Source organism: Tachysurus fulvidraco, chromosome 4 (assembly GCF_022655615.1).
Source record: "Tachysurus fulvidraco isolate hzauxx_2018 chromosome 4, HZAU_PFXX_2.0, whole genome shotgun sequence".
Lineage (NCBI taxonomy): Eukaryota > Metazoa > Chordata > Actinopteri > Siluriformes > Bagridae > Tachysurus > Tachysurus fulvidraco.
In genome coordinates, this window is record NC_062521.1 from 16,602,983 (window position 1) to 16,629,610 (window position 26,628).

The 26,628-nt window shown below is 37.4% G+C and overlaps 3 protein-coding genes across 5 annotated transcripts in view; 1 reads left to right on the forward strand and 2 right to left on the reverse strand.

Moving 5' to 3' along the window:
- tacc2 (transforming, acidic coiled-coil containing protein 2) overlaps nt 1-13,220 on the reverse strand; it is a 56,325-nt gene extending 43,105 nt beyond the window's left edge. The window contains exons 1-4 of the mRNA XM_047812174.1: nt 13,024-13,220; nt 10,551-10,641; nt 9,758-9,823; nt 5,798-6,036 (exon numbers count right to left, since the gene is read on the reverse strand). Coding sequence (XP_047668130.1) covers nt 5,798-6,036; nt 9,758-9,823; nt 10,551-10,583 — 338 coding nt within the window. The 5' untranslated portion in view covers nt 10,584-10,641; nt 13,024-13,220. The remainder of the gene's footprint in view (nt 1-5,797; nt 6,037-9,757; nt 9,824-10,550; nt 10,642-13,023) is intronic.
- Nucleotides 13,221-16,878: 3,658 nt separating this feature from the next.
- On the reverse strand, nt 16,879-21,326 carry nsmce4a (NSE4 homolog A, SMC5-SMC6 complex component). 3 transcript variants are annotated; one of them, XM_027136249.2, is made up of 11 exons: nt 21,205-21,324; nt 19,525-19,788; nt 19,332-19,412; nt 19,084-19,214; nt 18,844-18,986; nt 18,645-18,744; nt 18,463-18,550; nt 18,247-18,341; nt 17,841-17,889; nt 17,416-17,501; nt 16,879-17,113 (listed from the first exon to the last, which is right to left on the reverse strand). In XM_027136249.2, the coding sequence occupies exons 1-11, from the start codon at nt 21,284-21,286 to the stop codon at nt 17,042-17,044; spliced, it is 1,191 nt and encodes a 396-aa protein (XP_026992050.1). In that variant the 5' UTR covers nt 21,287-21,324; the 3' UTR covers nt 16,879-17,041. The 3 variants fall into 3 exon arrangements, with proteins under 3 accessions (XP_026992050.1, XP_026992051.1, XP_026992052.1); XM_027136250.2 differs by lacking the exon at nt 21,205-21,324 and adding an exon at nt 20,497-20,649; XM_027136251.2 differs by lacking the exon at nt 16,879-17,113 and having other exon boundaries at nt 17,424-17,540; nt 21,205-21,326.
- Nucleotides 21,247-25,487, forward strand: LOC113636263 (HPS6 biogenesis of lysosomal organelles complex 2 subunit 3). The gene has a single exon (XM_027136247.2). It carries the CDS (start codon nt 21,694-21,696, stop codon nt 24,232-24,234), a length of 2,541 nt encoding a protein of 846 aa, XP_026992048.1. The 5' UTR covers nt 21,247-21,693; the 3' UTR covers nt 24,235-25,487.
- Nucleotides 25,488-26,628: the final 1,141 nt, after the last annotated feature.

The following is a 26,628-nucleotide window of genomic DNA, read 5'->3' on the forward strand; positions in this document are numbered from 1 at the left end:
AACCAATCTCTTGCTCCTGCTTCTGGTGCTAAATCACAGCTGCTGAGTCACTGGCCAATACAATAGCACCAGCTTTTTCAGACACTTTGCTCTCACTCTGCCTCTGTCTTGTCATGCTCAATAATTGTCCCTCTGTGCCTTTACTTTAGATAGACTTTCACAGAGTGAAGCTTATGTTTACCTAGCACATGTGAACAACAAGCGCACAACTGTAACTCTATAGCAATCAATCATTCCCAACTGCAAATAAAAACACACTAACATAATAATCACACGTGATAATCACAAGGTCAGCTTCTGGAATTCATTCATAATGTAAGCTTGATACAATGTAAGCATGACACAATGATACTGCTGTCATTCTCAGATATTATATTGAAGCTGCCTTTTCCAACCAGCAAGCAGAAAAATCTTAATAACACCCCTGCCAGATGTGAGAGGAGAAACAGGGTGTGAATGGCAAGTGTGTGTGTGTATATGTGTGTGTGTGTGTGTGTGTGTGTGTGTGTGTGTGTGTGTGTGTGTGTGTGTGTGTGTGTGTGTGTGTGTGTGTGTGTGTGTGTGTGTGTGGTTGTGTGTGCACTGCACTCATTATACTGAGTTCTCTTTACACATCTCCACTACTCATAAGTATGAAATTCATGTAGCATGTCCCTAATGCTTTCTCTTTTTTCTAATCTAATAAATTATTGAATATTATAAAATCAGCATAAGGGTCTAGTTTTATATAATAAACTGTTTCCCACCATTATGAAACAGTCAATCAGAGTTTAGTGGTAGAAGGAAAAACCAGGCTATGCACACACATGAATACACAGCATAGATACACAACAGCATGGATACATGCACAAACAGCACAAATACACAGTTGACTACAACTGTAATTACATAAACATATAGGTGATAGCAAGACCCACACTGTATTCATCTCATATTTAAGATACTCTATTGATATTGGAGAGATTCATTATTATTGTGGGGGGATTTTATGTTGATATAAAATGTGGACATTAAATCAGGAGAGTGTGTTCTATGCAATGTGGAAAATGCAAAATAAAAACTGTCTATAGCATATTTGGAAAGTGACGGTATGTGGCCTGTTAATTAGGTCAACCTACCTTGTACTTCTCAGTTTGAACTCAGGTTCATCTAACATATACTGTAGGTGCAGTACAAATATCCACTTGCTGACTGTAATACCTCTGTTCCACTTCCTAGTGTAGACTGCACTGACCTACACCAAATACACACTCTTCCGGTATACATCCATGTACACAGCACAGTTTACATGCTGTTTTGCGCACTGTTTTTGCTCTTTGCACATGCTGTCTTTCACATTTCAGTCAATTGCTGTTTTGCACTTTGCATTACAATTCCATTACTTCTGCACATGCAATATAGATCACACAGTATTTAAACTGGCTGGCACTGCTTTTGTGTATTGTCTTTTGTGTATTGCCTTGTATTTTTGTTTTCACTGTCTTTTGTTCTGCACTGTCTTTTTTTTCTTTTGTCTCGCACTGTTTGCACCAGGTTGCACAGATGCACTATATGTGGCTAGGACTAATTTACTTAAGTGTTTAGCTCTGTCTTTGTTCTATGTAGCACCAGGGTCCTGGAGCAATGTTTTCTCACTGGTAATTGTTATTTCACTGTGTACTGCAACAGCTATATATGGTTGAAATGACAATAAATGCTTCTTGACAAGGAACCACCATAGGACCACTGTGGACTAAATATTATTTTGGTGGTGAATCATGCACAGCACAGCAATTACTGTACACTGACATGGTATGTGGCACTGGTGAAAGTGGACAGAGGAATTTCTGATATTCACCCCATTGTCATTGAAGAGACACATTAATGACTTAAGATCTGTGTTCAGTTAAGTCAATTAGGTCATAACTCATACTCCCTTACCTCTGACCAAGAAAAGCATCAATATCGGACCTTCACCTTGAAATTTCTAAGAATGACATCGAATCAAGTCAAAAATATCTAAGCAGAGTGGAAACATTAAATTAATTATGCTTTATATACTTTACATCAATCAACATACAGACATATTCATTTTAAAGATTTAATTTCTGTATTTGACATTTATTTCACAGTTCACTGGCTAGCTAGCATAACACGCATGATGCGTGAAAAAGAATATGTTAAGTACCTAACTGTACACTGTCAGAGTAATGGTAAGTGTGTCTGATATTAGAGGCCAGTGTGAAGGTCTCAGGAAGACTTAAACTAAATTTTTAAATATTTCTTTATTCACTTGTGACTCTGAAGCATCCTCTGTGGCACTGAAAAGCTTTGGGAAACACTTTAACTTTGTGGCCATGCTTTTGTCAGTTTTGTTGAAAAGCAGATGCAGATGCATTTGCACATGATATGAGAGAGAGAGAGAGAGAGAGAGAGAGAGAGAGAGAGAGAGAGAGAGAGAGAGAGAGAGAGAGAGAGAGAGATGCTCCACAGGTGTTTAGACTATTAGACTATAGTTTCTTTCAGACTGCATTTTGCGCTCTGTCACCTTGCTACAATAGCCACTGCTTGTGGATTGGCCTCCTTGTAATTTTGCATTTCTCCCAGCAGGGGATCTCCTTGCTCAACCAGCTTGCTGCTACTTATTAATACAAATCATACACATGAATACACACACCTAGAGATACACTCGAACAAGAAATCCTAACACATCATAATGTTTTCTTTTCAGCGCATGCTCCTTCATAGCTGATGCAATAAGCGTAAGTATCGTTCACTGACAAGCACATTCGTAATGGTCCAAAAATCTTTCTGTTCCTACATTAATAATTAAACACTTGTCTGCAAGGGTGTAGTTGTGGTTTCAGGAGAGGGTGGCACACTATGAGATTGGACCTATATATAGTACTTCAGATGGAAATTTTATCAAGATAAAATCCAGTTTCATATTTGCAGAGTATTCCTATCTCATTTAACTTGGATCTTTTAGTTATAGTATATAGTAGTTGTGTTTTTTAATGGTCTTTAATGGTTGTGTGAGTTTTTCTCTAAAATGATCGTATGCAGCTGTGAACTCATGCATACACAAGCACACCCACACACACATGCTTTTTTGATCATTTTATCTCCTTATACTCCTCACTGTTGTGTGTGTAATATTATAAATGAATAGAGCAGAAAAGAACAGCATTCACCCTGTCCTCAGAAGATCAAAACTAATCTCACAGCTATCTGTCCAAAAGTCCAAGAAACAAAATTGTCTGAATAAAATCTGCCATCTCTCTGTGCTCTGTCATTCAGTCTGACAGTAATCAACTCAGATGTAGTTAGTGCTTTCCTCTGAGTGTTTTCATCTGTCTTGTGTCATTAAAAAGCATTTGAAAGACATGTCATGGCTGAGTTCATATGTCCCAGAGAAATCGCTTACTGGCCCACAACACTAGCGTACACAAACCCTGGCTATTAGCTGTCATGTGAAAAAAGGAAACTCGCTAGAGAGTGAGAATTGGCACTATATTATAGGTTAATATAAATAAAAACCTAAAAAAGAAAGATCTAAATGGCTTGTGCTTACATTAATCTGAAAATGATTAAGAAATGAAATCATTAATGTTTCCATTTTAGATTTCATTTCTTAATCATTTCTTAATGATTAAGAAATGAAATCATTAATGTTTCCATTTTACACACAAGCACCACCACTTCAGCTACACACAGGTTCATGCACAGGCCTGCTAATAGCAGCGTCTGGAAAATCTTTGACAACAGTGAGTCACAAAACTTATTCAACACCTGCAGTGTTAATCTGCCTTTTAAAGACAAAGTAATTGACATTTCAGGTGTATGGCTTAGCTTTTCTTTGGAATTACACACGTGTGGTGAAGAAATGTTCTCAATTTGTAGCACAGAAATATTCAACAAGATGAACAACAAGCAAGACAATGACTGTCTTCAGATTAGACAGTGAGTGGCAAAGTCACATTTAACATGAGAGTATTTACATTAAAAATACAGTAAACAGTAACCTACAGTATATTATACCCACATGCTCACATTTCAGGAAATATGAACACCTTGAGCAGAAGAAAACAAAAGTTTAGATCATAGCTAGTTTCATAGATAGTTTTTGTACATTTACTATATCCTAAGTCTACAATTTACAGTTTTTACCTACAGTCCATAAGACTTTCCTACTCAGCTCAGTTTAACGAAAAATAATATCCAAGCAGTTCTGTTCATACCAATAGTTTGCATATTTTGGTCAATAGTGCAAGGGTATTTGAGAATGTAATGAATTATTTATTTAATCATATCTACAGTGTGATTCACATGAATAAATTTAAGAGATTTTTTTTGTAGTGTTAACAACACCAGTAAACAATATAGTATTCATATACATTTACTATGTCATTACAAGCTATGAGACTTTTGTTGTTGTTTACATTTTCTTTACATTTTTTTTCTTTTAGTGAAATTACCATTTCTGACTCTAAAGACCACATCTTTCCTTAAGTCAAACACAGCTGATCATAAAACAATCAAGCAGCCAACTTGATTAATCATTTTGATTATTTATTACAAATGTCAATGAGGTATGTAATTTTGTTCAATACAAAAATCCTGCTTAATTAATGAAATGAATCTGATTTGATAGAGTACAGAGCCAGAACTACATTCAGAGTGCTCTGTAACTTAATGGGATCTGGTTAAATCTTGCAGATCCCATTATAAGAAAGGTACTGTGAATGTTTTGGGGGGATTTGAACTAATATATGCCATCAAACTCATACAACATGCAAGAACAGTGTATTTATTAGTGACGTGACATACAGCTAAGTATGGTGACCCATACTCAGAATTCGTTCTCTGCATTTAACCCATCCAACATGCACACACACAGCAGTGAACACACACACACACCGTGAACACACACCTGGAGCAGTGGGCAGCCATTTATATGAACTAACTACACACTATATAGTGAGACATGGCTGTGGAAGAGCACTTTAGCCAGGTGCAAGGTATCATGTTGTACTTTCTGTTAGAAACTGCTGTAAATATACTTAACAAAGTCCCCTTTGGATTTCATTTATCATTCTTAATTTAATAGATTAATTTTTCATTCTTCATTTATTTGCTTGACAGTTAGTTTGAAATGTGGTACAAATAAATCTGGCCTAATGTGTAACATATAGCAGTGATAAAAGCAGTATTACGTCAATCCATTTAAATTATGGAGTGTTTTTTTTTTCATAACATCTCACACACTACTGCTTCCCAATTTATGTTCAATGTGTGATTCAAACTAAGATAGGAAAAGTTATCGCTCATAAAGTAAAATAAAATGACTTTTGTATTAATTTTATATATGTCCATGCATTATCATTAGTACATGCATTTTTTTTAGTTTGGTTGTTAAGCAGAAATAAAGGTTACAAATAGACATGCATTATACAAACATGAAAGAAAAATCCAGAACCTGTTACATGCTTTTAGAGGAACTCAAAGCAGTCACTCAGACAATCCTCACGCTAACCGAAGTCCACCGTTGTTCAAAATGCTTTTGTTTATGTGAGTTACACATGCAAAACAAATGTGGGATAGGGATTTGCATCTGATATCTTCAAAGCATTGGCATGCTGAAACTTGCCCTTTAACTACATGATGTCAAGAATTTTCTCTAATTCCATGTTATAAGGAAGTCCTTGTCAGGACCAGTCTGAAACACAGTAGTTGGGACTCGCGTGTCCGTGTTTGCAACAGAATAATACCGACAGAGAGAGACAGTAAGAGAGAGTGAAAAGAGCTGGAGACCTACCTGATTGACACTCCCCAGGTGAGATTAAGCTCAGTGCTCAGATCTATGCTGGGTAGCAAGTCATGGGGAAACTCAAGTTCCTCTTCTTTTGTGCTCCAGTCCTCGTTACTACGTGTGTCTGCGTCTGCAACAGGATTGAGACTGTGGAGTGGATGGAGCACTTCGGTATGAACTACTCCATTCTCTGCGCTGGTGGATTTCTCAGCCTCTGGACTGACTTTCTCACTGTGAACTTCAGCCTGTCAGACAACAGAAAGACTATTAATAGCAAGAGGAATTTTAGATCTATGACAGATCACTCAATTGTCTCAGTCAGCAAGATTAATCATATGTATATACTTTATATATAAGTCTTTGCCCATTGAGTTGCTCACAAAACAATTCTTTTCGCAAAGTGCTTAATTGTGCAAATCAACAAAATCACATTGTGATCTTTTTTAAATTTAAGCTTAACAGGCAAACACACCCTATGTCAACTCAATGCTGAGCCAAATCATTTAAAAAAAAAACACACACCCTGATCTTTTGGCACCATTCCAATCTATAGCCACAGCCATATCTAAAATACATGCCTACAACATGGTGTTGTATAAAATTGAAATCCAAAATAGTGTAGTAATAGCAGCAAGAAAAAGAATTCGCTTTACCTCTGGTGAGCACTAGACTAGTAAGGAAGTTCATGTACAACAGTGAACATGTGCTTTATTTGTTCCATACTGGCTAGTTCAGGTTTTTATTTTTCCACTGAAATGGGGATTGAGATGATTAGGCATACTGACTGAGCCGGTTCGACTGCTTTCCTTTCTGTTCTTTCCCAAAGCTATAAAACAACCTCATCTAACCAAGCAGCTACGCCAGAAACCATGGAGCCATTTACAAACATCTAATCTTATGTCGGTATTCTACTGCAGACGTCCGTGAATGGCAAGGCCGCTATTACAGTTTCTAATCTGTTATGAACTGCAACGAGCAAAGCACAGGAAAAGAACTTAAAATAACTATGTACAAGCTCATGCATCTTATCATTAACTAAAATAGCATAAATGAGCAGTGGAGTTGTATCCTGGCTGTAATTGCTAACATGTTGGAGTGTCTATAGCAGTGATGCATCACACTTATTGTACATTACTCCAGCAGCACTGACTACTAGCTCTTTTAGTTGGAAGCTATGTGAATTAACTGTAAATTGTATACAATAACAAAATAAAATGTGACAAATAACCTTACAAAATTCTGTTGTGAGGGTACTGCAGAGTAAAAAAAAAGCTGATTAGATATTAAAAATCATCTTCCATTCGAAATGCTCTGTGTAATATTTAGACATGCAAACAATGTTCATGATGTAGTAAAGCGATCATGAAAAGATTATTTTCTGTTATTTTTTATATAATGCCAAGCCCAGGTGCACAAAACCTTTTTGAGTTTACATAGGTTTCTCAATCATAATGTGCAAGAAACAATTAAAGATTCATTCTACTCAATACGTCTTCAGTGGTTGCATAATATACTAGTTGTAAACAAGCTTATTTCACAGCTATTTAACACCTGCTAAAAGAACCTGTGACAAAAATGTCTTAGGCTGCAAAATCTCAAATTACGTGACTATTCAAGATACAAGCCTCATGTGAACTCATAACTCATTAACAAAGTATTTAGTCAAGAAATTCTTCGGTTCTTAAGTCTGCCCGATGCAGGGATGCAGATTTTACATATAATACACACAAGATTAAAAATCTATGGATAATTTCTCATAGCAACTTCCTCATAATAAGGATGTGGTGTGAAAAAAACATTTCCATTTGTTTGACTTAAGACTCACATCCAAAAGGAAAATATTAGTCATGTTCATCTCAAACTGTGACCTGAACAGAATGAAGCATTCAAGATGTAAAAACATTCCCTATACCAGCAGATTCCCAATATTGTTTTTTTTTCCTACACCACAATGCCTGTCCTTTGTGTCTCCTGTATTATCATAGGCTTAGGATCCTTTTATGCACCTGTTTAATGGTGACTTGTGCTAGGCCAACAACCTTTTCCAATACAAACAACTTTTCTTTCAACTCCTTTATTTTACCAGCACAACTTGACAAAGACATCAATCCTTCAACTATATAACAGCATTCGAACCATCCCAAACACAGCTGGAGCTCAATTATATTATAGATTAGTGTTTCATATGCTTATCCAACCATCATAAATGTGATTTTACAGCCATGCTCTTTAAATGCATAACATCCCAGATCCAAAGTTACATTTGTGTCATACAACCCATTTCCAGTATTATTAATTACTTAATATTTTTTTACTTAATTATTTACTTAATAGTATACTTTAGGCTCAGTGTCAACACAGATCTATGAATGTAAAAGGTTAAAGCATCCTCTCAGAAAACCAGAGAGTGTACCGGTGTTTCTCACAGTATTATAGAAACTTCACAGCTTCCTGTTTCCTGTCTGAACTCTAAACCTGTACAGATCTTTGTCAGCCCAAAACAACAAATAGTATAACAAATCTGCAAACTAAGCAGGAATTAAACAGTGAAGTAGGACCTATTCTGATATGGCAGGTATCGTTAAAGTTAAAGCTTGAATGGGGGCAGTGCCTTTCTCCTTTATGCTTTAACATTCAGGTACTTAAAATCTGAAAAAAGACCCCATGTTGGTTCCCATTGCATGTATAGAATATAGGCCAATTATCCTCCACTAAAGTAACTCCTTGCCAACAACAACCCAAGCCACATACTGGTTACTATGGCAGCAGAAATAACCTGAACCTTAAACTCCTTTGAGTTAACAGTACGTCCATGCTGTTTCTCTGTGTTAAATATTGTCACAGCAGAACAGAGAAAACCTGTTGATACCTAAAAACACTGATTTAAACACTGACTAACGTTCAAATGTGCAAATAATGAAATTATACATTACTCGGAAGGACTACAGTAGTTTGTTCCACTGCTCACATACACAAATTGAATAACACACTCACCTTGGCTTAAAGAAGTACAAACACACATGCAGAAGTCAGGGGAAGGTGTGCGACAGGGCTGTGTGTTTTGATACAGTCCAGCAAGGACTGCAGCACATGTGTCCTCCCAAGAATCCTCACGCTGCTCCCTCCTCCTGTCCTGTTGCCCTTCTATAGGCAAATGTGTACACACACTACACCTACAGTGTGTACAGTTACGTGAGTGTGTGTATATGTGTGTATGTGATAAAAAAACACACAACACTACACAGGCTGAAGTCAAGGTGCCGGCTCTTGTACAGGAGTACTAGATTCACGGTAGCAAACACAGGCAACTTGACGAAAAGCCCTCCCCCTCCTCCACACGCTTTCAACATAACACTCCTCTCTTTTCTCTTCCCTCCCTGACTTTCTTATGCCCCTCCTCTTCTTTCTCCCTCCTTGTACTTCTGCCCTTTTCTGTCTCTTCCTGCTTGAGAGGATTGAGAGCTGTAGTGACACTACTACTGCAGGTGAATGCTGGGAAATGGGCCAAAGGTCACATTTATAGTGTTTCCTTAGAGGGAATCAGGTTTCTCTCTCTCTCTCTCTCTCTCTCTCTCTCTCTCTCTCTCTCTCTCTCTCTCTCTCTCTCTCTCACACACACACACACACACACACACACACACACACACACACACACACATATATCAAATTAGACCAGGTTTCCAGATTTGAGATATAAAACTCCCAGAGCTGTAATTACTACATTTATTAGGTCATAATAATCCCCTGCCCTCTTTATGGTATTCTTCATCACTGGCTCTGAAGGCTAAAGAAACTCACAAATCCCTCACATAGTGCACACTCTGAACACCAAGCCGTGTTGTGGTAATTGTTGCCAACTGTCCCGCATACTGCCATCAACCACAGTCTGTCAAAAACACTTCAAGCCATAAAAGTATGAACATGCACACACAGACACTTCATCAGGCCATGCAGCCAAACTAGTACCTTGTGTGCTGAGACAGGCGCTGTTTCCTGAGGAGGAAATAGTACCACATTGTCTGTTGCGCCCTCCTGTGGTGGAAACACACAGGTGTGAAAAGGTATATGTTGCATGCTTTGAGCCAGTATATGTATAGGAGTAATTGGTGCTGGAATACAGCCAGGAACTAACAGTTTTATTTAAATAAATTAAGAAGAAGAACAACAACAACAACAAAGCAGCAAATTCAACCATGCACCAACAGCACACAGCTTAAAAATAAGGCTGTATTATAAAGCAAGAGACCTTTTTTAATTCTATGTACTGTGTGTAATGTACTGTGCAAAGATTGAAATTAATATCTAGCTTTCTTATAAACTAAATATCAGAGGTGCATGAGATGTGAAAAGATGAGATGTGTACTGCATGATCACAATTGTAGAAAGATTAGAACTGCATAGAACAAACCACCTCTATGAACAAAAACATGATCCAACAACAGTTCATGTCAAAATAAATAGTCACCATCTCTGAGATCTTGCTCTGTTTCCTATAGCATATCACCATTCGCTCTATCCCAACTTCACACTGTTTATCTGAAGCATCATGACAAGGGCACAAATGCACATTAGTGTGGGAATGTAAACAGCCACTACCAAATGCCACAAATGTTTTCATGGCTCAGTATTACAAAAAAGAAAGATAAGCAGGGCTATTAGCTCTCCACAAGCATTAAAATAAACTAGTCTAACCTCCTACAGCACTATAAAACACTATGCAGCACAAGAAAGCAGGTCCTGCAAGCATCCTCATTCTTACCAGTGAAACTGCAGAGCTGTTCTCATTTCCCATGGTGCAGTGTAAGCAGGCTCAAATCTTGCCACTGTCGCACACCACCAGCACTGCCACACTGAAGGACCAACAAAAGGAATGATGAGCATGGAAAAGAAACGCGCAGCTGGTGCCAGACTGTCTTATCGAATGTCTGAAGGTGTTTTGAGTTTTTGTGCAAACAGAAAGAAAAATGTCTGCTTGCATCTGTGAGTGTATCATATGTCGAGATTAGAGGTCTATGTGGCAAGCACCTTCTCCTGGAACAAAGTACACAACTGCTGTCTTAGTACGTCTAAAGAAAACCTTTACTTTCAGATTCTGTTATTGGCAAAAGCAAAAATGGCAGGACTGTGTGCATTCCCTCAACCTACTTGTAAATGATTAGCCACCTGATTTATTAACAAAATATTAACAAGACCTGATGTGGTGAATATGATGTGGTGACATGCCTCACTTCCATATGGCATGTTTTTGATGCTAAACATTAGCTCTGTTAACTCTATTATAATGGTATGATTATGAATGTCCTTGTTGTCTATTATCAACACCTTATCCATACAGCAGATAAGGCTCAACAGGTCTCTCAGGTGATCCACTTCTGCCATACAAACATGTGATCCATTTGAATAAAGAACAGGGCAGAACGTGCTCAAACACAACTCTGACTCAAAACAATGTTGTGTTTCATTACAGGTTTTACACGTAGACATACATGAGTATAAGTAAGAATACATTATTAAAATGACTCAATTAAACTTGAAGGAAACCCATATTAAAATGTCTGTAGCAACTGAGCTGACTAGTGTATGCTGTGTTAGGTTATGTGTTAAACAACACACTTCAGTGATAGCATGATTACTAAATCTGTATATTTCTGTAAAAATAGATATATTGATGATTTAAAACTATATATTTTATCAGAAATAAAAGTTTAGTGCTGTAAAATCTGCTATTGTCTCAACAATGATATTTTTATATGAACAGCATGCATTATAAAATATATCAAGAGATCTCAAACGAGGACAATCTTCCAAAGTCAACTGAAAAATAACTCTAGATATACTGTGATATTTTAGGCTGGCTGGTCTGATTGTGTTTAATTACACTGACATTTAAGTGAAATGAAGACTAAAGTTGTACTCAGATACTTATCAGCACCAGCACAGTATGTGTTATCCATACAAAAAAAGTCATATACTTTCCAAATCCTCCAGTTTTTCCCATGATTCAGAGCGATATGTATATATATTTAGAAACAAATGAAAATTAAATCTTCCTGTAGTAAAGTCAGTTCTGTTTAGGTGGGAAAACCACATACTATACATGAGACACACTGTTACACATGAGCAGGTTACACATCTGGGCTGAAAGTTTCAATGTGTGTGAGCTATTATATCCATCAACACCCCCACACACAACCACTGTGACCTCTGACCAGCAAAAATCCACACACTCATGACTCATTAAAGTATCCAGAGCCTCACACACATTCTGCGATGCACACACCATCAGTCACCCTACCCCCTTCTCAGCCACACAGCCAAGACATAAGTCTGTTTACCCAGAAGGCCATTTATCTAACCACAGCACAAGCACCACATATTTCTCTGAAAGTGGCCCATAATGAGCAACACAAAGAGTTCATGCTCTACTATCTATCTCCCCCTACAGAGATTCTTAAACAGACTGACCATTTTTGGTTTAAGCTTCTTCAGTGGTTGTTACTGCACATTTAGACCTAATCAGCCTCCCTAACTGTCATATCATTGAAGCAAACATCATGACAAAACAAGCAGAACTACGTTTGTCTGTAAGACTTCAGGCAGTTTATGTTCTGGATTGTTTGTGTGCCTGCATGGTCATGTGACAAGGCCTTGCTAGCAAGCGCATATCTGAATATATAACATGTTATAAATAGACCCTCCTCCTGCCACCTCGACACCAGGCACACTTGTCTTTCCTTCAGGAAAACAGTCATGTGCTTTCATCTTGTTCCTAAATAAGCTGCTTTATGTGATAGCTGCAGTATCATTTTCTTGTGCATGACAACTGAAATCTGCATATATTATATGTATATATGCCAAACCTGCAGTCAAATTAAAGTGACTATGATGTGAGGAATACTGAGCTGTCCTGAAATCCTCAAATTAGTTTGATGAGTTTGCACCAACCCCATAAACGCTCCACGCAGAACAAGATAAATAGGCTCTACTCTGTAAATATGTGAAATCAAAAAAACACGTCATGTAGGATATTTGTGAAAACTTGATATGGTACAGTATTATCTACTTCTGAACTCAGTGAAAACAAGCTTTTACCCAAAAGTTAAACTATACAAAAACAGTTCACTGACACTTTATTCAACAGTAACATAAAATAAAAATCCAACAAGCAGGCAAAGGTAACTGTTATCAGGAGACAGCAGCATACAAAATCACCTTCAAAAATATTTACGTACCTAAGAGAATCTGTAGTAGTTATTCCCCCGGCCTGAACCCCCGGCCAATGTTTGGATCCATTGATAAAACCCTTCTATCTAAACTAGTTGTCCGTTTCGAAAAATCTGTCCCAGAGGAGAACCATATCTGTATAGAGTGCTAAATAGGTGAAGGCTGAGGAAAGGAAGCAACAGGGGAGATTATGGACTGAGTGTGGCTTCATGGGGGGGTTGTCAGGGGTATTTTCTCTCATGGGTAGTCAGCTGGACAGGACAGCCACTAGGTAACATGTAAACAAACACCATGCCACAGTGTGGTGATCAGGACCTATAATTCAACTCTGAAAGTGCTGAAGAGTGACACAGCATGCTTCCACTGTTACCCTGACCCTCATATATGTTTATCAGGAATCAGATGTAGACTGGTGCAGTCACACTGACTGCACTTTTTATCCAAATCACTTTTACTCCTGTTTTAATCTTTTTAACATACTTTAAACTGTTTTTATTAAAATCACATGTGTGGTTATAAATATAAATGTAAAACTGTAGACACAGAATGAGCAGTTTATTTGAAAAGGTCTCCAGTTCAGCTCTTCATGCTTTCACATAGACTAAAGTTTTGCCATTGCAATACTCCAAGGCTTTTTTCAAATGAACAATCACTACACACTTTATGGTCAGCACTGTAAAGGAGCCCTGCTACTATTTAATGTGACTAAACAAACTAACAACACAACACACTGCAATTAAAGTAGACTTAAAATGCTTAAAATGCTTAAATGCTCAGATATATATATAGCAGATATATATATATATATATATATATATATATATATATATATATATATATATATATATATATCATCACATCATATATACAAATATAACATATATACATATATATATCATATAACATATATACAAATCATCACATTTGACAAATTGGAACCTCATCATCATAGCTACAATCAACTGATCACTTCTACTCCTTACACTGGTGCTGAAATACTTACCGATTCGCTCAGTGAGATTTGTTCTGTTGGATAAGTTTTCTAGTTTCTCGGTTTGTTTTCAAGTTGCACTGAAGCACTAAACCTGTCTGCTGCCAACTCATTGCTGCAATAGCTACAGCACAAGCAGCAATGCAAGTGCATCGTTGACAACCTGACAGCTGGGATTTATTATGTTTATGTCCATTTGGCTATGGTGCATAACCAGTAACCTGACAAATGCATGACATTTACTGTGTGAGTAAAGGATACTTGGCTAATAAACTAGATTTTAGCTAGAATCTTTCAGAAGGCATTTTAAGCCACATTTGTTAAACTGGCTCTTTATTTACCTAAAGTGAATTGTGCAGCAATATAACACAAGATGAAATCAATGTAGAAATATTTCTACATTGTTTTGGTGGAAATATATTTATGCTTTCTTAAGCAGCAACATTCTGCAGACTAATACACATAAAATCATAAAAAATGGCTTGAAAACTAAGCCAGTAGGAAGTGTGATAAATAAATCATAGTTATTAAGATATCTATGTACTACCTGCCTGCTAAATCCCCCAAACATCATTCTGACATGTTGCTATGCAAGATTTTCTGTTCTGATATCAGTCCACAGACACAGAACTACCTCACTCTAAAGTCATTACACTGAAGCATCCCTTCTTAAATAAACCGGTGCAGTAATCTGCTCATGTCCACTGCTCCATTTTTCATTTCCCTATGCTTTCTCTGCCCCCCTTCCCCCTTCCTTCATCTCTCTGCTGCTCTCTCCTCCTATTTTCTCTAACTCTACAGAGCTGTTCCTTCTTTTCCTGACGTCACACTACTCTAGCACAAACACCCCCAGCTCAAGCACCACCACCACTTATACCCTGCTCTGTCCTGCACGGTCACGATCACAAGCATCCTTACAAATTCCATCACCCTTTTATACCTCTCTCTGTGTTTCTTTCTTTCTCCAACCCATCATCTGTTGCATATTGAGGGATGGAGGTGTTACCTGGTTGCGTGCGACTCCGATGCAGCTCCCCATCCTGTATTCCATGTCCTCCTGAGGGGAGGTGACGGCTGCGCTACAAGGCTTGCAGAAATAGTCTCTGCAGAACTGCATCGCCACTACAGAGAGATGGCATCGCAGAGCTGGCCACGATTCATGTGAGCGACTGAGTGCAAGTGTGTAAGAGAAAGGCAGAAAACCCTAGTGGCTTCTGCATGCATGTGAGTGAGCATATGTGTGTCTAATCGGCTTCGATTCTGGTGTGACAAACATCTTCATGCTGTGTTATATAAGAGTGCAACAGTATAATCAGACGAAGAATGTAAAAATAGAGCTGCATTTCTCAAGAATAACAGAAATGGTGGCTTGTTGCACTGTGAGTGAAAAAGTGTAAAAAGCTCCTGTCTTTCCCACTGAAACAGCAACAGAGCAGGGGAAGGATGAATAGGCTTGAGTGAAGCAGATAATGCATCTGAGATTTTAAAGGGACCACAACCACAAAAACGATGCTGCCTGAAATATCCAACAAATACAGAAATAGTCAAAATACTATCTAAATTGTTGGTGTGTTTTTTTCTATGCAGCAAAACTGCACTAATGCTCATGCAGATGCTTGGAGATTGTATGTGCTTGGAATGATGAAACTGGACAACTTTTATTGCTCTTACCACACACACAATTTAGAAAGCAGAATGACTGACCACTTTAGGGAAATTAGACAGTGTATTCTCAAACTAGACTGCAGATTGTACAGTAGCTAAAAAAAACTTAAACCTTGTTTATGTAAGTATTCAGAGCCTTTATTCAGTAGTGTATATAAGGACCCTCAGAAATTATAGTCAGCAATTATAGCTTTAATTCTTTGCTCAAAACCCAACTTGGATTTTGCCAGTTTCTCCCATTCTATTTGGAAAATCTTTTAAAGCTCAATCGGATTATATGTGGAGAATCTGTCAACTGCCATCTTCAGCTCTCACCATCATTATGCTTAAAGGTGAACCTTTGCTTTGAGGTCCTGCGATCCCTGGAGCAGGTTTTTTTCAGGGACCTCTGTTTTTTCACTTTACATCGCACATAAGACATTATTTAAAGTTAAAAAGATGCACCTGAGCTCAGTTTGGAGTGCCTTAGACAAAAGGTCTGAATAATCAGCTTAATTAAATCTGCCAGCAGCATTTTGATGGGTCAAGCACCCCTGTGGCATTTTATGGGTTTATTTAGGGTGTGTTCTGGAGATGCATTTCAATTTTTCATGATGATACATAGATGCATTGATGAAATAACCACTCACAACCTTTTATGTGTATTTTTGTCAGCACTTAACAGGTGGAGTTTTGATTACTTTTGGGAGGCCTATGTCCACCAAAGGAGCAGTGGGAAAAAATCTAGTTAAGTGAAACTTGCAGTACAGGCATTCAAATTTTAAAGACAGTTTAAATATTAGAACCATAAATTTCTTTCAATCAGGGTGCCAAATTTCACTTCATCACAAATTTCTCAATATTACTTTGTACCAGATGGTCTTACAGACTGCAACAAACAACTGAGCTAAAAGAAAAACAATAGGATGCCTCATTGTCCACTTGTACTTTCATTAAAACAAATTTTACTTAGTCATTATGGATTGTTGTGTGTGTAAAGTAAAAAAAATTTAAAGTTAAAATAAAGTGTAAAAAAAGTGATACATCATATCATATATATACGGTATTTGATGATTAGGTGCTGCCACCTAGCGGAGATTTATATATATATATGATTTAATATATATAATCTCCGCTAGGTGGCAGCACCTAATCATCAAATACCGTATACAATCTGTACAGAGAAACTGTTGTGACACAGACTAAACCATTACAAAAAATATCATGGTTGTGGTTTAAAGACAGTGTAAACTTTATTTTACAATATAATATTGGAGCCTCATTGCATTTTGCATTCATCATATACACTTAAAAATTGTGAATAAAACCAAAATAATTTTTTAAAAAGTGAAGTATTGAAAATAATATAAACAAATTTCTGATTTTTAAAATCAGTCGTCTTGTGGCAATACTTTTGGGGTTGGAATCAAAGCTTCCTTAATATCAAAGGCCTCAATAATCTCCTGAAAAACATAAAAAAACATTATTTTGAATTAATGAATGTTTATTTTCTAATAATAAATGTAATACAGACAAAGAAACATATCTATGGCTAAATATATCTAAGGTGTTTTGGAGAATGGACAGCTGAAAGGTTTCCAAGGTTGCCACCTCAAATGTCTTTGTCTTTCAATTATATGGTTAGCTTCACATCACACTACATTTAATAAACACACACATACAAACATGCAACTGACCTAAAGCATAACATATATATCATAATATATCAGTTATGGTCAATGCATGTGCTTGACCAGGCGCTTACCCTCCAGCTGGCTGGACTGATTGAGATGACACACTGATGACGATTGCAGGGACCACTAGGATCTAACTCACCGTCCTCAACTGGGGCTGAAAACACACACACCCTTTTGGTCTTTAATCTTCATCCTGTCACCAGTCACATATCTTCATATATTAAGAAGGTGAACTCACCCCAACATCAACCATGTATCCAACAGTGATAAACGTTTTTAAGAATATTGAGGTATTGGCTTATTAAAATTAAAAATTAGTTCAAATTCAAATGGATTTGTTTTGCACTTTTAACAATGGACATTTTGCTTATGTTAAATAATGTTTTTTTCTTAATAACTCCATGCAAATGTCATTAAAATAATATTTGCTAAACAAACATTTAAAAAAACAAATAAATTCTACAAAAAACTAGTTTCAGATATGCAATCTTACCTATACAAGGAAGTTGGTCACTGTTTAGATTAATCCTTGCCCGACCATCCTGAGAAGGAAAATATATGATTGCTTAGAATACATTCTTCTGTAGTAATTGTATTCCAAACAGGATATTGTGCTAATCCTGTATGTGTTCTTGCTTCTACCTATATTAATTGTATAACAATATAATAATAATAATAGTAGTAATAATAATAATAATAAAAAATATTATTATTATTATTATTATTATTATTATTATTATTATTATTATTATTATTATTATTATTATTATTATTATTATTATTATTGTTGTTGCTGTCATTATTATTATTAGATAATCAAAACAGCGTCCCAACAAAGTTCCTATTTGTACATTTAATATCAACACAATGAATAAATAAAACAAGACCAAATCACTCACCCTGATAAGAAATGAGGTGTGGAAAATGTTCTCCACTGTCCGAGAAAAGGAAGCAGGGTCAACAACAAACTCGTAATACAATATGGGGGACTCCGCTGTTGAAAATGAAAAAAAAAGTCATTTGAACTACAGACCAGACTGGAGACTTATTAAATCAACACAATATTTTACCTTCAATATCTGTCGACAAAAAAAACAACAAAAATATGTACTAACGGTCATCAGCAAAGAAACTCGTGAGGCAATCCAAAATCCTCTGCACCTCTTTCATTGTAGCTTGCTGTGAATCTTCCATTTTCTTTGGCTGCGATGTGAAAACACATTTAAAATACATATTTGCTTTGATCCAAAACATTCACAATACACAAGTAATGTAGCATGTATAAAATAAATCAGACTTCAGTGGGCATGATTCGTTTTGCTTCTTTGCTGGGAGCTTTCCTTTGTCTCTCAACCCGCTGCCGTGGTGGTGGTGGTTCAGCCAAAAATGAACCGAACCTTAAATAATGAAAGCAAGATTTGAATAAATTAATTGATCTCTTAGTTTCAGTAAATAGTCAAGAAAAAAAAAAGCACTTGTACTTGTATGAAACTCACATGTAGTGGAATGAAGGCGCTGTTTTGAAGCAATATTGTGCTCTTTTGGAAAGCCGCTGCCAGGCATCTGGAGGCATATATCCACCCGAAGTGCCATCAGCATCATCGTCCTCTTCTAAGCGATTGAGACCCATGAAGGACAGCTGAGATTGCCAAAAAATTAAACAAAACAAAAAAGATTTTATTTAACCTGAACTGATAGATTGTCTGTTCTGAAAATGTAAATAAACAATAACTCACCAAATGCTCTGCAAATGCAGATGGGTCAAAAGCTGAGCCTTCAGCATGCAGCTGACTGGCCTTTTCTCTCCCCAGGTCTGTGGCTAGGACAAGCAGCTGTGCATCCAGTGCAGCCTCTCGCGCCTGCCTGACTGTGTGGTAGTGTTCAGACCGCAATCATGACATGATTTATTTTTAAATACACTCACAAAGATGAGAAAAGATGCCACAACATTCTAAACCAGTAAACGCTGTTGTGCATACATTACCATTGACAAACAGTTTGTTAGCCTCCTCTAGCACATCAAACAGTTTATTGTTGGCAGGATTCAGCATGTCCTCACGGTTTTCTGCAACAAAAAAATTAGAGGAAAACTTTAGCTCAGGTAACAGGACATGTAAAGTACATATTGCAATTTCAAGATAATGTCATTAAAAAAAGCTCTTAGTGCCAAAACTCACGCTGAACAGAGTTGATGAGATCCCTGTACTGGCTTCTGATCTCCCTCCGCCGGGCAGGGTCGTCTTCTTCCTCATGGATCCCTGATGGACCTGCACCTTCATCATCTTCACCCATGTCTGTTGCTCTTTCAGCTTTATTGCGCCCACTAGCTCCATTACCATGACCAGTAGCCTCCTCCTGACTGGCTCTGCTAGCCTTCCGTCTCGACTCAGACATCTCCTTTGATGTCTGTTTAAGATTAGACTTCTTCTTGCTAATTATTCCTGGAAAATGGAATAAGAGCAAAATAAACCAGAAGCAAAAGACAATCAAGTTTGGAGTAATGAGCATGCTTTTAATAAGACCTCATCATACAGACAGCACACTGAGATGCTAGAGAACCCGTTTCATATGTGTACAATTATTTAGATCTAGATTTGTGCCCAGTCACTGTGCTATACATCTGAGATACTGCTATATAACACAATATGATATCAAATGATATCAAATGACACCTCCATCCATTTACCAGAGACACTACAGGTCTTGTTAATACTTACTACACAGGACACTCATGAGGGTCAGTAACAAGCAAATAACTGGATTAAAGTGGCTCATTGTTTCCTTATTATTTTTCTAGTTAAATAAAAACATCTATGTTTTGATGGAACACGGTAAGTCAACATAAATAAACATAAATATTTTTACATATTTTTAAAACATAAATTACATTCGGATTGATCCAACCTTAGTGGACGTTTACAGAAAGTGCCTAATGTTTTCTAAAATGGAAAATATATTATAAAATAAATCACATGTCGGTATACAGAGACATTTAAATGCTAACTGCACTTAGCTTGGTGAGTTTAAGCTATTGCTAGTTATCCAAAATCACTAATCACTGAAAGCTAGCAACAAAACAAACGCATTCACTCACGAAAACACACGATTATAATGATTTATAACACAGTTCTGTGTACATTTATACTCACACAACACACAGGTTATCAGGTCAAACTACTATAAGAACGGATTCGCGCGAAAAAAAAAATAAAACACGGAAGTGCACTTCTGTCAGATTTGCATACAAGGCGGAATTCCCAACCGTCACTCGCTCCCTATTTAAGTGCACTACATAGGGTTTAACAGGAGGTCATTCATACTTTGTGTAGTGCACTATTTTTCTCGAAATACCTTATTTCGAATTTAGCCTTTGTGCCGGTGGACTTATGCTACCTTCATGTGCTGTTGAGAAAAATGTAGTAAATACAGACAATGTAGAAAAATGTGAATGATTGTACGTGAGCCCTAATAATTCATTAATATAGTCAGAATTACCAAAGCTGGACATTTACACAATACACACAATGTTTTACTGTAAAAACGGCTAGATTTATAAGTGAATTCCAGCTAAATTTGAATACATTTTATACCTACCTTCGATTTATTTTAATTTATATATTTTTTATTTAATTATTTTTGGAATTAAAAATTAAAAAAAAAATTTTAGAATTAAAACAAACTTCTAGGCAATCATGAATCGAGAGTCGAATTTACACCGACTCTTTACAAGGCGACTCTTGAATTAGACTGCAGATTCAGGAGTCGACACGGAAGCGTCAGAGTCGATTTATTTATTTTATTTTTTTTGTAGCTGAAACATGATGTATGAAGCCAGCTTTATTTTACTCCATACTGACCCCGTTTGATCCATAGGGAGAATTGCACCGGGATGGAACAGATAATCTGTATCTTTTTTTGTTTGTTTTGTTTTTTTTGCATCGGAGTCGAATTTACACCGACTCTTTACAAGGCGACTCTTGAAGTAGACTTCAGATTCAGGAGTCGACACTCTAGTCTAGGCGATTCGAGGCTCTGTGTTTACGCCCTTTATTTAGACTCCTCCTACAGGAAAAGGACTCGCATTTAATTCCGGAAATTAACGAACTCGTGATGTCAGGAGGCAAGCAGAAAGGGTTGATTTGTTGCAAAGGAAAAGTCTATTTGGTTTTTTTTGGGGGATGAATGTAGTTTCTGAACACATTGGCATCAGATAACAAATAGGATGAAACGACGGAAGACGGATATTCTGCGTCGCTGTATGTTGACAGTGGCATAAAAGTGAAGAAACTGTCATCTTCTGCTCTGTTTCTCTTCCTAGTCCGGGTTTATTCTCTCCTTCAGCTAATATGACACGGCATGTTTTGGAACACGTGACAGATTTCAGCGATTTTACAAGAGGTAAAGAACTAAAAGACTTTTTGAAGCAGTCTTATGCTAAAAATTCTTCAAAAAGCTGCTTGTCTAATATCCGCATTAGTCCAGATGGGAGACACATCCACATCATCCAGCAAGCTCCAAGAACTGGTCTTATGACCCATGACAAATATCAGAGAACCCACCTACAGTTCCAGGAGCATCTGGATTTAGTGCTGACACGAAATGTCTCGATAGTTGACATACTTTATTTCAAACAAAATGACTCCTTGGACGTTGTTCTGGTTGGAATAATATTTGAAAATGGAAAAGCTGAATTATGGAAATTCTCTGAGCAGAAATCTGGATGGAGCTCGCTTCAGACTGTGGATCTCTGTAACAGCCAGAGAGCCAAAATCTCCTCTGTGTGCATCAATCAGAATTACATCATATGGTGTGAGGAGAGACCTCATACAGAGAGCTCTTTAGTCTCCGGTGTGGATCGGAGTCACTTCACATACTGCATCTGTAGAAGAACTTTTGATGTCGATGAACGAGGTATCTCCTTAGGTGGAGTGAAAACTGCACTGCACAATAATCCTTGTTACTCACTCGTCAGTTCTGGAGATATTGTGTATTTGTTACCAAATATAAAGAAAGACTCTCACCTGAGTGTTAGAAAAGTGTTTTTATCATGGTCCCCTCAGAGTGATGTCTTTAAGGTCCACAGTGGGAGTAACGGAACAATCCTCATCAGAAATTCCACAGCAAACAAACAGCTAGACTTTAAAAGATTGATCACTGACTGCATTGGCTATCTGTCAACCATTACTCCACCTGACATCTATGGTTTTAATCCGGTTGGACATGGGGATATCCTGCTCCTACTCAGCTCTGGGTGGGTTTGCATTATGCAAAGAGATGGAATTCTACGGCAGATTTATAAACTGCCTGACAACTGCCTTGCTACATGTGGGACTCAAAACAGCATTAACATGTATGATGATGTCATTGCACTTACAGTGGGCAGAATGATGTACTTAATTGACATTAAGTGTGGCACAGAGTTGGAGAGGATCCCTTTAAAGATGGAGGGCCTCCTCTTTGTAATATGTTTGGGAACTTATTCCCTGCAGATGTTCTCTGAGGCTGGGTTATATATGGTAATCCAAAAAGAGACTGAAGCACACTCCAAGCCATCAGGTGCTCATTTAGAGAATATTAACTCTGGTGAGTTCATGGTTGAGGCTGTGTTTGAGGAGGCATGTAAATATTACCAACAGAGAAGTCTTAGCACCACACAGCTAACAGCTGAAAAACTAAAGAAGGGTGGAATGTTTCAGGCACCGATCACCTTGGCAGACATCATCAGCGACTACTTGGGCAACAGTAAGACAAAAATGATAGGAAAGGAATCTTCAGGACATGAAAAACTGTTAAGCTGTCTTGACTCTGAGCTGAAGAGTCTTATTGCTCTGGAGGACATTAAGGCATCAGTAGTGAAAGCCTCAGAAAAAGATCTTCATTGTTATTGTGAGATTCTTGTTCAGCAGGAACTCTGCAGAATTCTCAGCTCAGAAATCGATAGGGAAAACTTACAATATCTGAATAGTATGTTTCAGTTATTCCCTACTGAGACCTGGCAAGCCGTACAGACTGTGCTCCAACTCCGATGCAATGGTGAGGGCTTGTTATCTTCCAAAGCTCCTGCTGAATTATGGAAGATTGTTCTAAGCCCTGTCCAAGCAACACCTAACTACAACAACAGTAAGCAGAAAAACACTCCAGCCAATGGTGCATTGCCAGTCTTTGAGTTGCTGTGTCAGTCCATCTTTAAATTCCAGCCCAGCTGGCTTCCCAAGTTTCTAGAGCTGGCACAGCAGCAGTCCAGCTCTTCATCTACATCTTCTTGGAGTTTTGGAAAGGAGAATTCTGAAAGTCTACCTTTATACAAAAGGGCTCTTGCTGTCCTTCCCTGTAAAAGTGGCTGCCAGGACTTGGAGGTGGAGCTGCTCTTGTGTAGCCAGCGGCCTAATGCAGTAATGCAAGCATTTCGCATGCTCATAGGACAAGGTCAGTGGGACCGAGTTACCCAGGTGGCCGAACGGTACTGCCGTCAAAGCCCTCTTCTCAATAAGGAGATTTTCACCACACTGCTCAGTGAGGTGTCTCAGCACAGAGACCTGGACCCCTACCTGGACTTACTATGGGCCCTTTGTCCAGAAGACATGACTGTTACTGGAATTTTAAACCTAGTGCTAAAAAATTTGCCCCAAACTTCACAGTCAATAGGACCATTCCAGGGACATTTGGACGGGAATCAGCTCACCATCGGTCTTCTGAAGCCTTTGCTGAGTAAAGTTCTACATCGGGAGACGAGATCCAGCCAGAGGTATGCAGACATTCTCCAGTCCCCGACCCTTCCTCCTCCTACACCTCGACGTCAGGTTGTAGATTTGGCTCGAGTCAGCACTGAGCTGGAGAGTGACCTAAAGGAGAAAACTCAGACTGGATCTCCAGTCACCTCTGCCTGACATTCCCAGACACAAATCAGATCAGTGGTTATTGCACAGACACTGTTGGCCTTCATGTTATTGCTGATATTGTAGATAGGAACCTTAAAGTGTTTTAAAATATTCATTAGTCTGTAGTGAACAATTCAAGTATGGCTTATTTTTATTTTCAAATGTAAATAATATTTAAATGGTTTGTTTGGAGAAGCATTTTATGATTTTAATGATACAATTCTTTGATTTAATATGAATGCATCCTTATTTAAGCTCCATGGAACATTCTTTCTGTTAAAAACAGATGCTCTTTTATACTCATTTGACTCTTGGGTGTCAAAGTCACATCATAGTGTATTTTATGTAGAATATGTCTAAATGGATTCAAATAGAAAAAACCTTTGCAGTAAGGTGTGCTGTTGTAATCCAGTGGAGAAAACTATGGTTCAGTCATTATAGAAAAGTTTATTAGCACGTAGTGTGGAGCTGCACTGAGCCATGCTGTCCGCTTCACTAACAAAGAAATGCTTCAGTATAGAACACTACACATGATGGTATCGAGATGTGTATAAAAATAATTACACTTACTCAGTAATGTGTAAACATATAATAATATGCTAATGTAAAATGTATGTTAAGGAGAAAAAAACTTAATTTCTTCAGGTTAATATTTAAAGGATTAAACACTGGTTATGTGTTTTGCTGCCATGATTTGTCTCCTCTTTAATGGAGTTGGAGACCTGGCAGTTCATGGTGGCAAACACCTTACTTAATCACTTAATTATTTTCCCTCAAATCGACTTTTCCAAGTATGTATATAAGTTTACCATATCTAGGAAATTTATGAACCTGAAAACCTTATTTGTTTGCTCTTCATTTCCTCTTCCTATTTTCAAAAAAGTGTTGCATGGCCTGTAATTGCATATTTGGACATGATTGCCTCAGATTTAATAATGCAGTATAAATTGTTCAGAACCAATTGAGATTTTCAGTTCCCCATGGTACTTTAATGAAAAAAAAAGTGCACTTGTGACTTTCACACTTTGGTTAGCCAGAAATTCTGGGAAATTCCCAGAATTTCCCTAAAAAGGTTTCAGGTAACTTTAAATATGCATGATAAAGCATATAACAATTGCCATAGTTATATATAGCTAGCTATGCTAAAGCCATGAAAGTGTATTTTGCTGTTTTGTTGGCTTGTTCAAATATGAACAAATGCTTCTGAAGACACTAATGTAAAAATAAAGGAAAACAATTAAAGAATAGTCTCTCTAAACCTATTTAGCCATCTTGTCTGTTCTGTCCAAGTTAACGTGTATTTTTCATTTTGCTCACTATCTAGATGTAAACTCAATATCCAGTTCCATTACAATCTAAGAAATTTATCAGCAATATATTTATTTATTGCTTATTAACAGTTAATGGTTTAATCTCCTATAGAAATATTAGATGCTGATGTACAAACAGACTCGGAGTTAGTTTCAGAGTCAACAGCAGTCACGGCCCTTACTTAAATTGAATTTAAAGTAAATTATATTATGCAGAGAGTGAAAATAAGGCATGTTGCAATGTGTGACTGTGTATAGGTTCAGCACAGCTAATTTAATTTTGTGTTGCCTTTGCAGTCTAACCCTTTTTCATCCCATGACCAAAAACCAATACTCATACTCATGTTCTGTAATTGGATGTAGTTTGCATGATTATTATTATTATTATAGCACAACTGTTATTTACTGCAAAAAATGCAGAATATCCCTAAAAAATTTAAGTATAACAGTATAAACATTTTATTTGTCACACACAACCATACATAGTGCAAAGTGCAGTGAAATGCTTATTAATGTGTCCATGACAAAGAAAAAAAATTTACATAAAGCAGACTGTAAAGGACATAATAATAGTTTTTAGATTTGAAGCACTTTACTGTTCCATAAAGATTAGTTATTAGACATAGTATTACACAGTGGATTTATGAAAGACCGATTACTATTAACCCAGATAATGAGTATTAACCTAGATATCAAATCATGCACAGGTTCTGGGTATGTTCTTAGTCAACTGTAAAAAAAAAAAAAAAGGGCTTTAAGTAAGTGGCTGTATTTGTTTCAGTGTTAAGTGCAAACAGGGTCTTCTGGGTGTAAATGCTGCTCCTTTGTCTTATGGGTTATGCTTGGAATGTTCACTGATATGCAGGATCTTGTGAGAGCAACCGTGTTGTGTGACTGGAGAATGAGGCACATGCTGCTGGAGAAGACAGACCACAACCCAAGGAGCTGCTTTACACCCAACATACAGGTTCAGCACAGCAGTGTGAAAGGCCTGTGCTATCCCTGCCAAGATGTGATTAAATGAAGCAAAGGCATTCAAGATCATAAGAGCCAGCAGACAGTTCCAAAAGGGCTATGATTATCCAGCTTTATA

Coding starts and splice junctions, on each gene's coding strand:
- nsmce4a (XM_027136249.2), bottom strand. CDS start 21,286: ATGCAAAAAAAACAAAACAAACAAAAAAAGATACAGATTATCTGTTCC. Junction 18,987..19,083: donor CTGCATTTGCAGAGCATTTG/GTGAGTTATTGT, acceptor TGGCAATCTCAG/CTGTCCTTCATGGGTCTCAA. Junction 17,502..17,840: donor TGACCAACTTCCTTGTATAG/GTAAGATTGCAT, acceptor GTGTGTTTTCAG/CCCCAGTTGAGGACGGTGAG.
- LOC113636263 (XM_027136247.2), top strand. CDS start 21,694: ATGACACGGCATGTTTTGGAACACGTGACAGATTTCAGCGATTTTACA.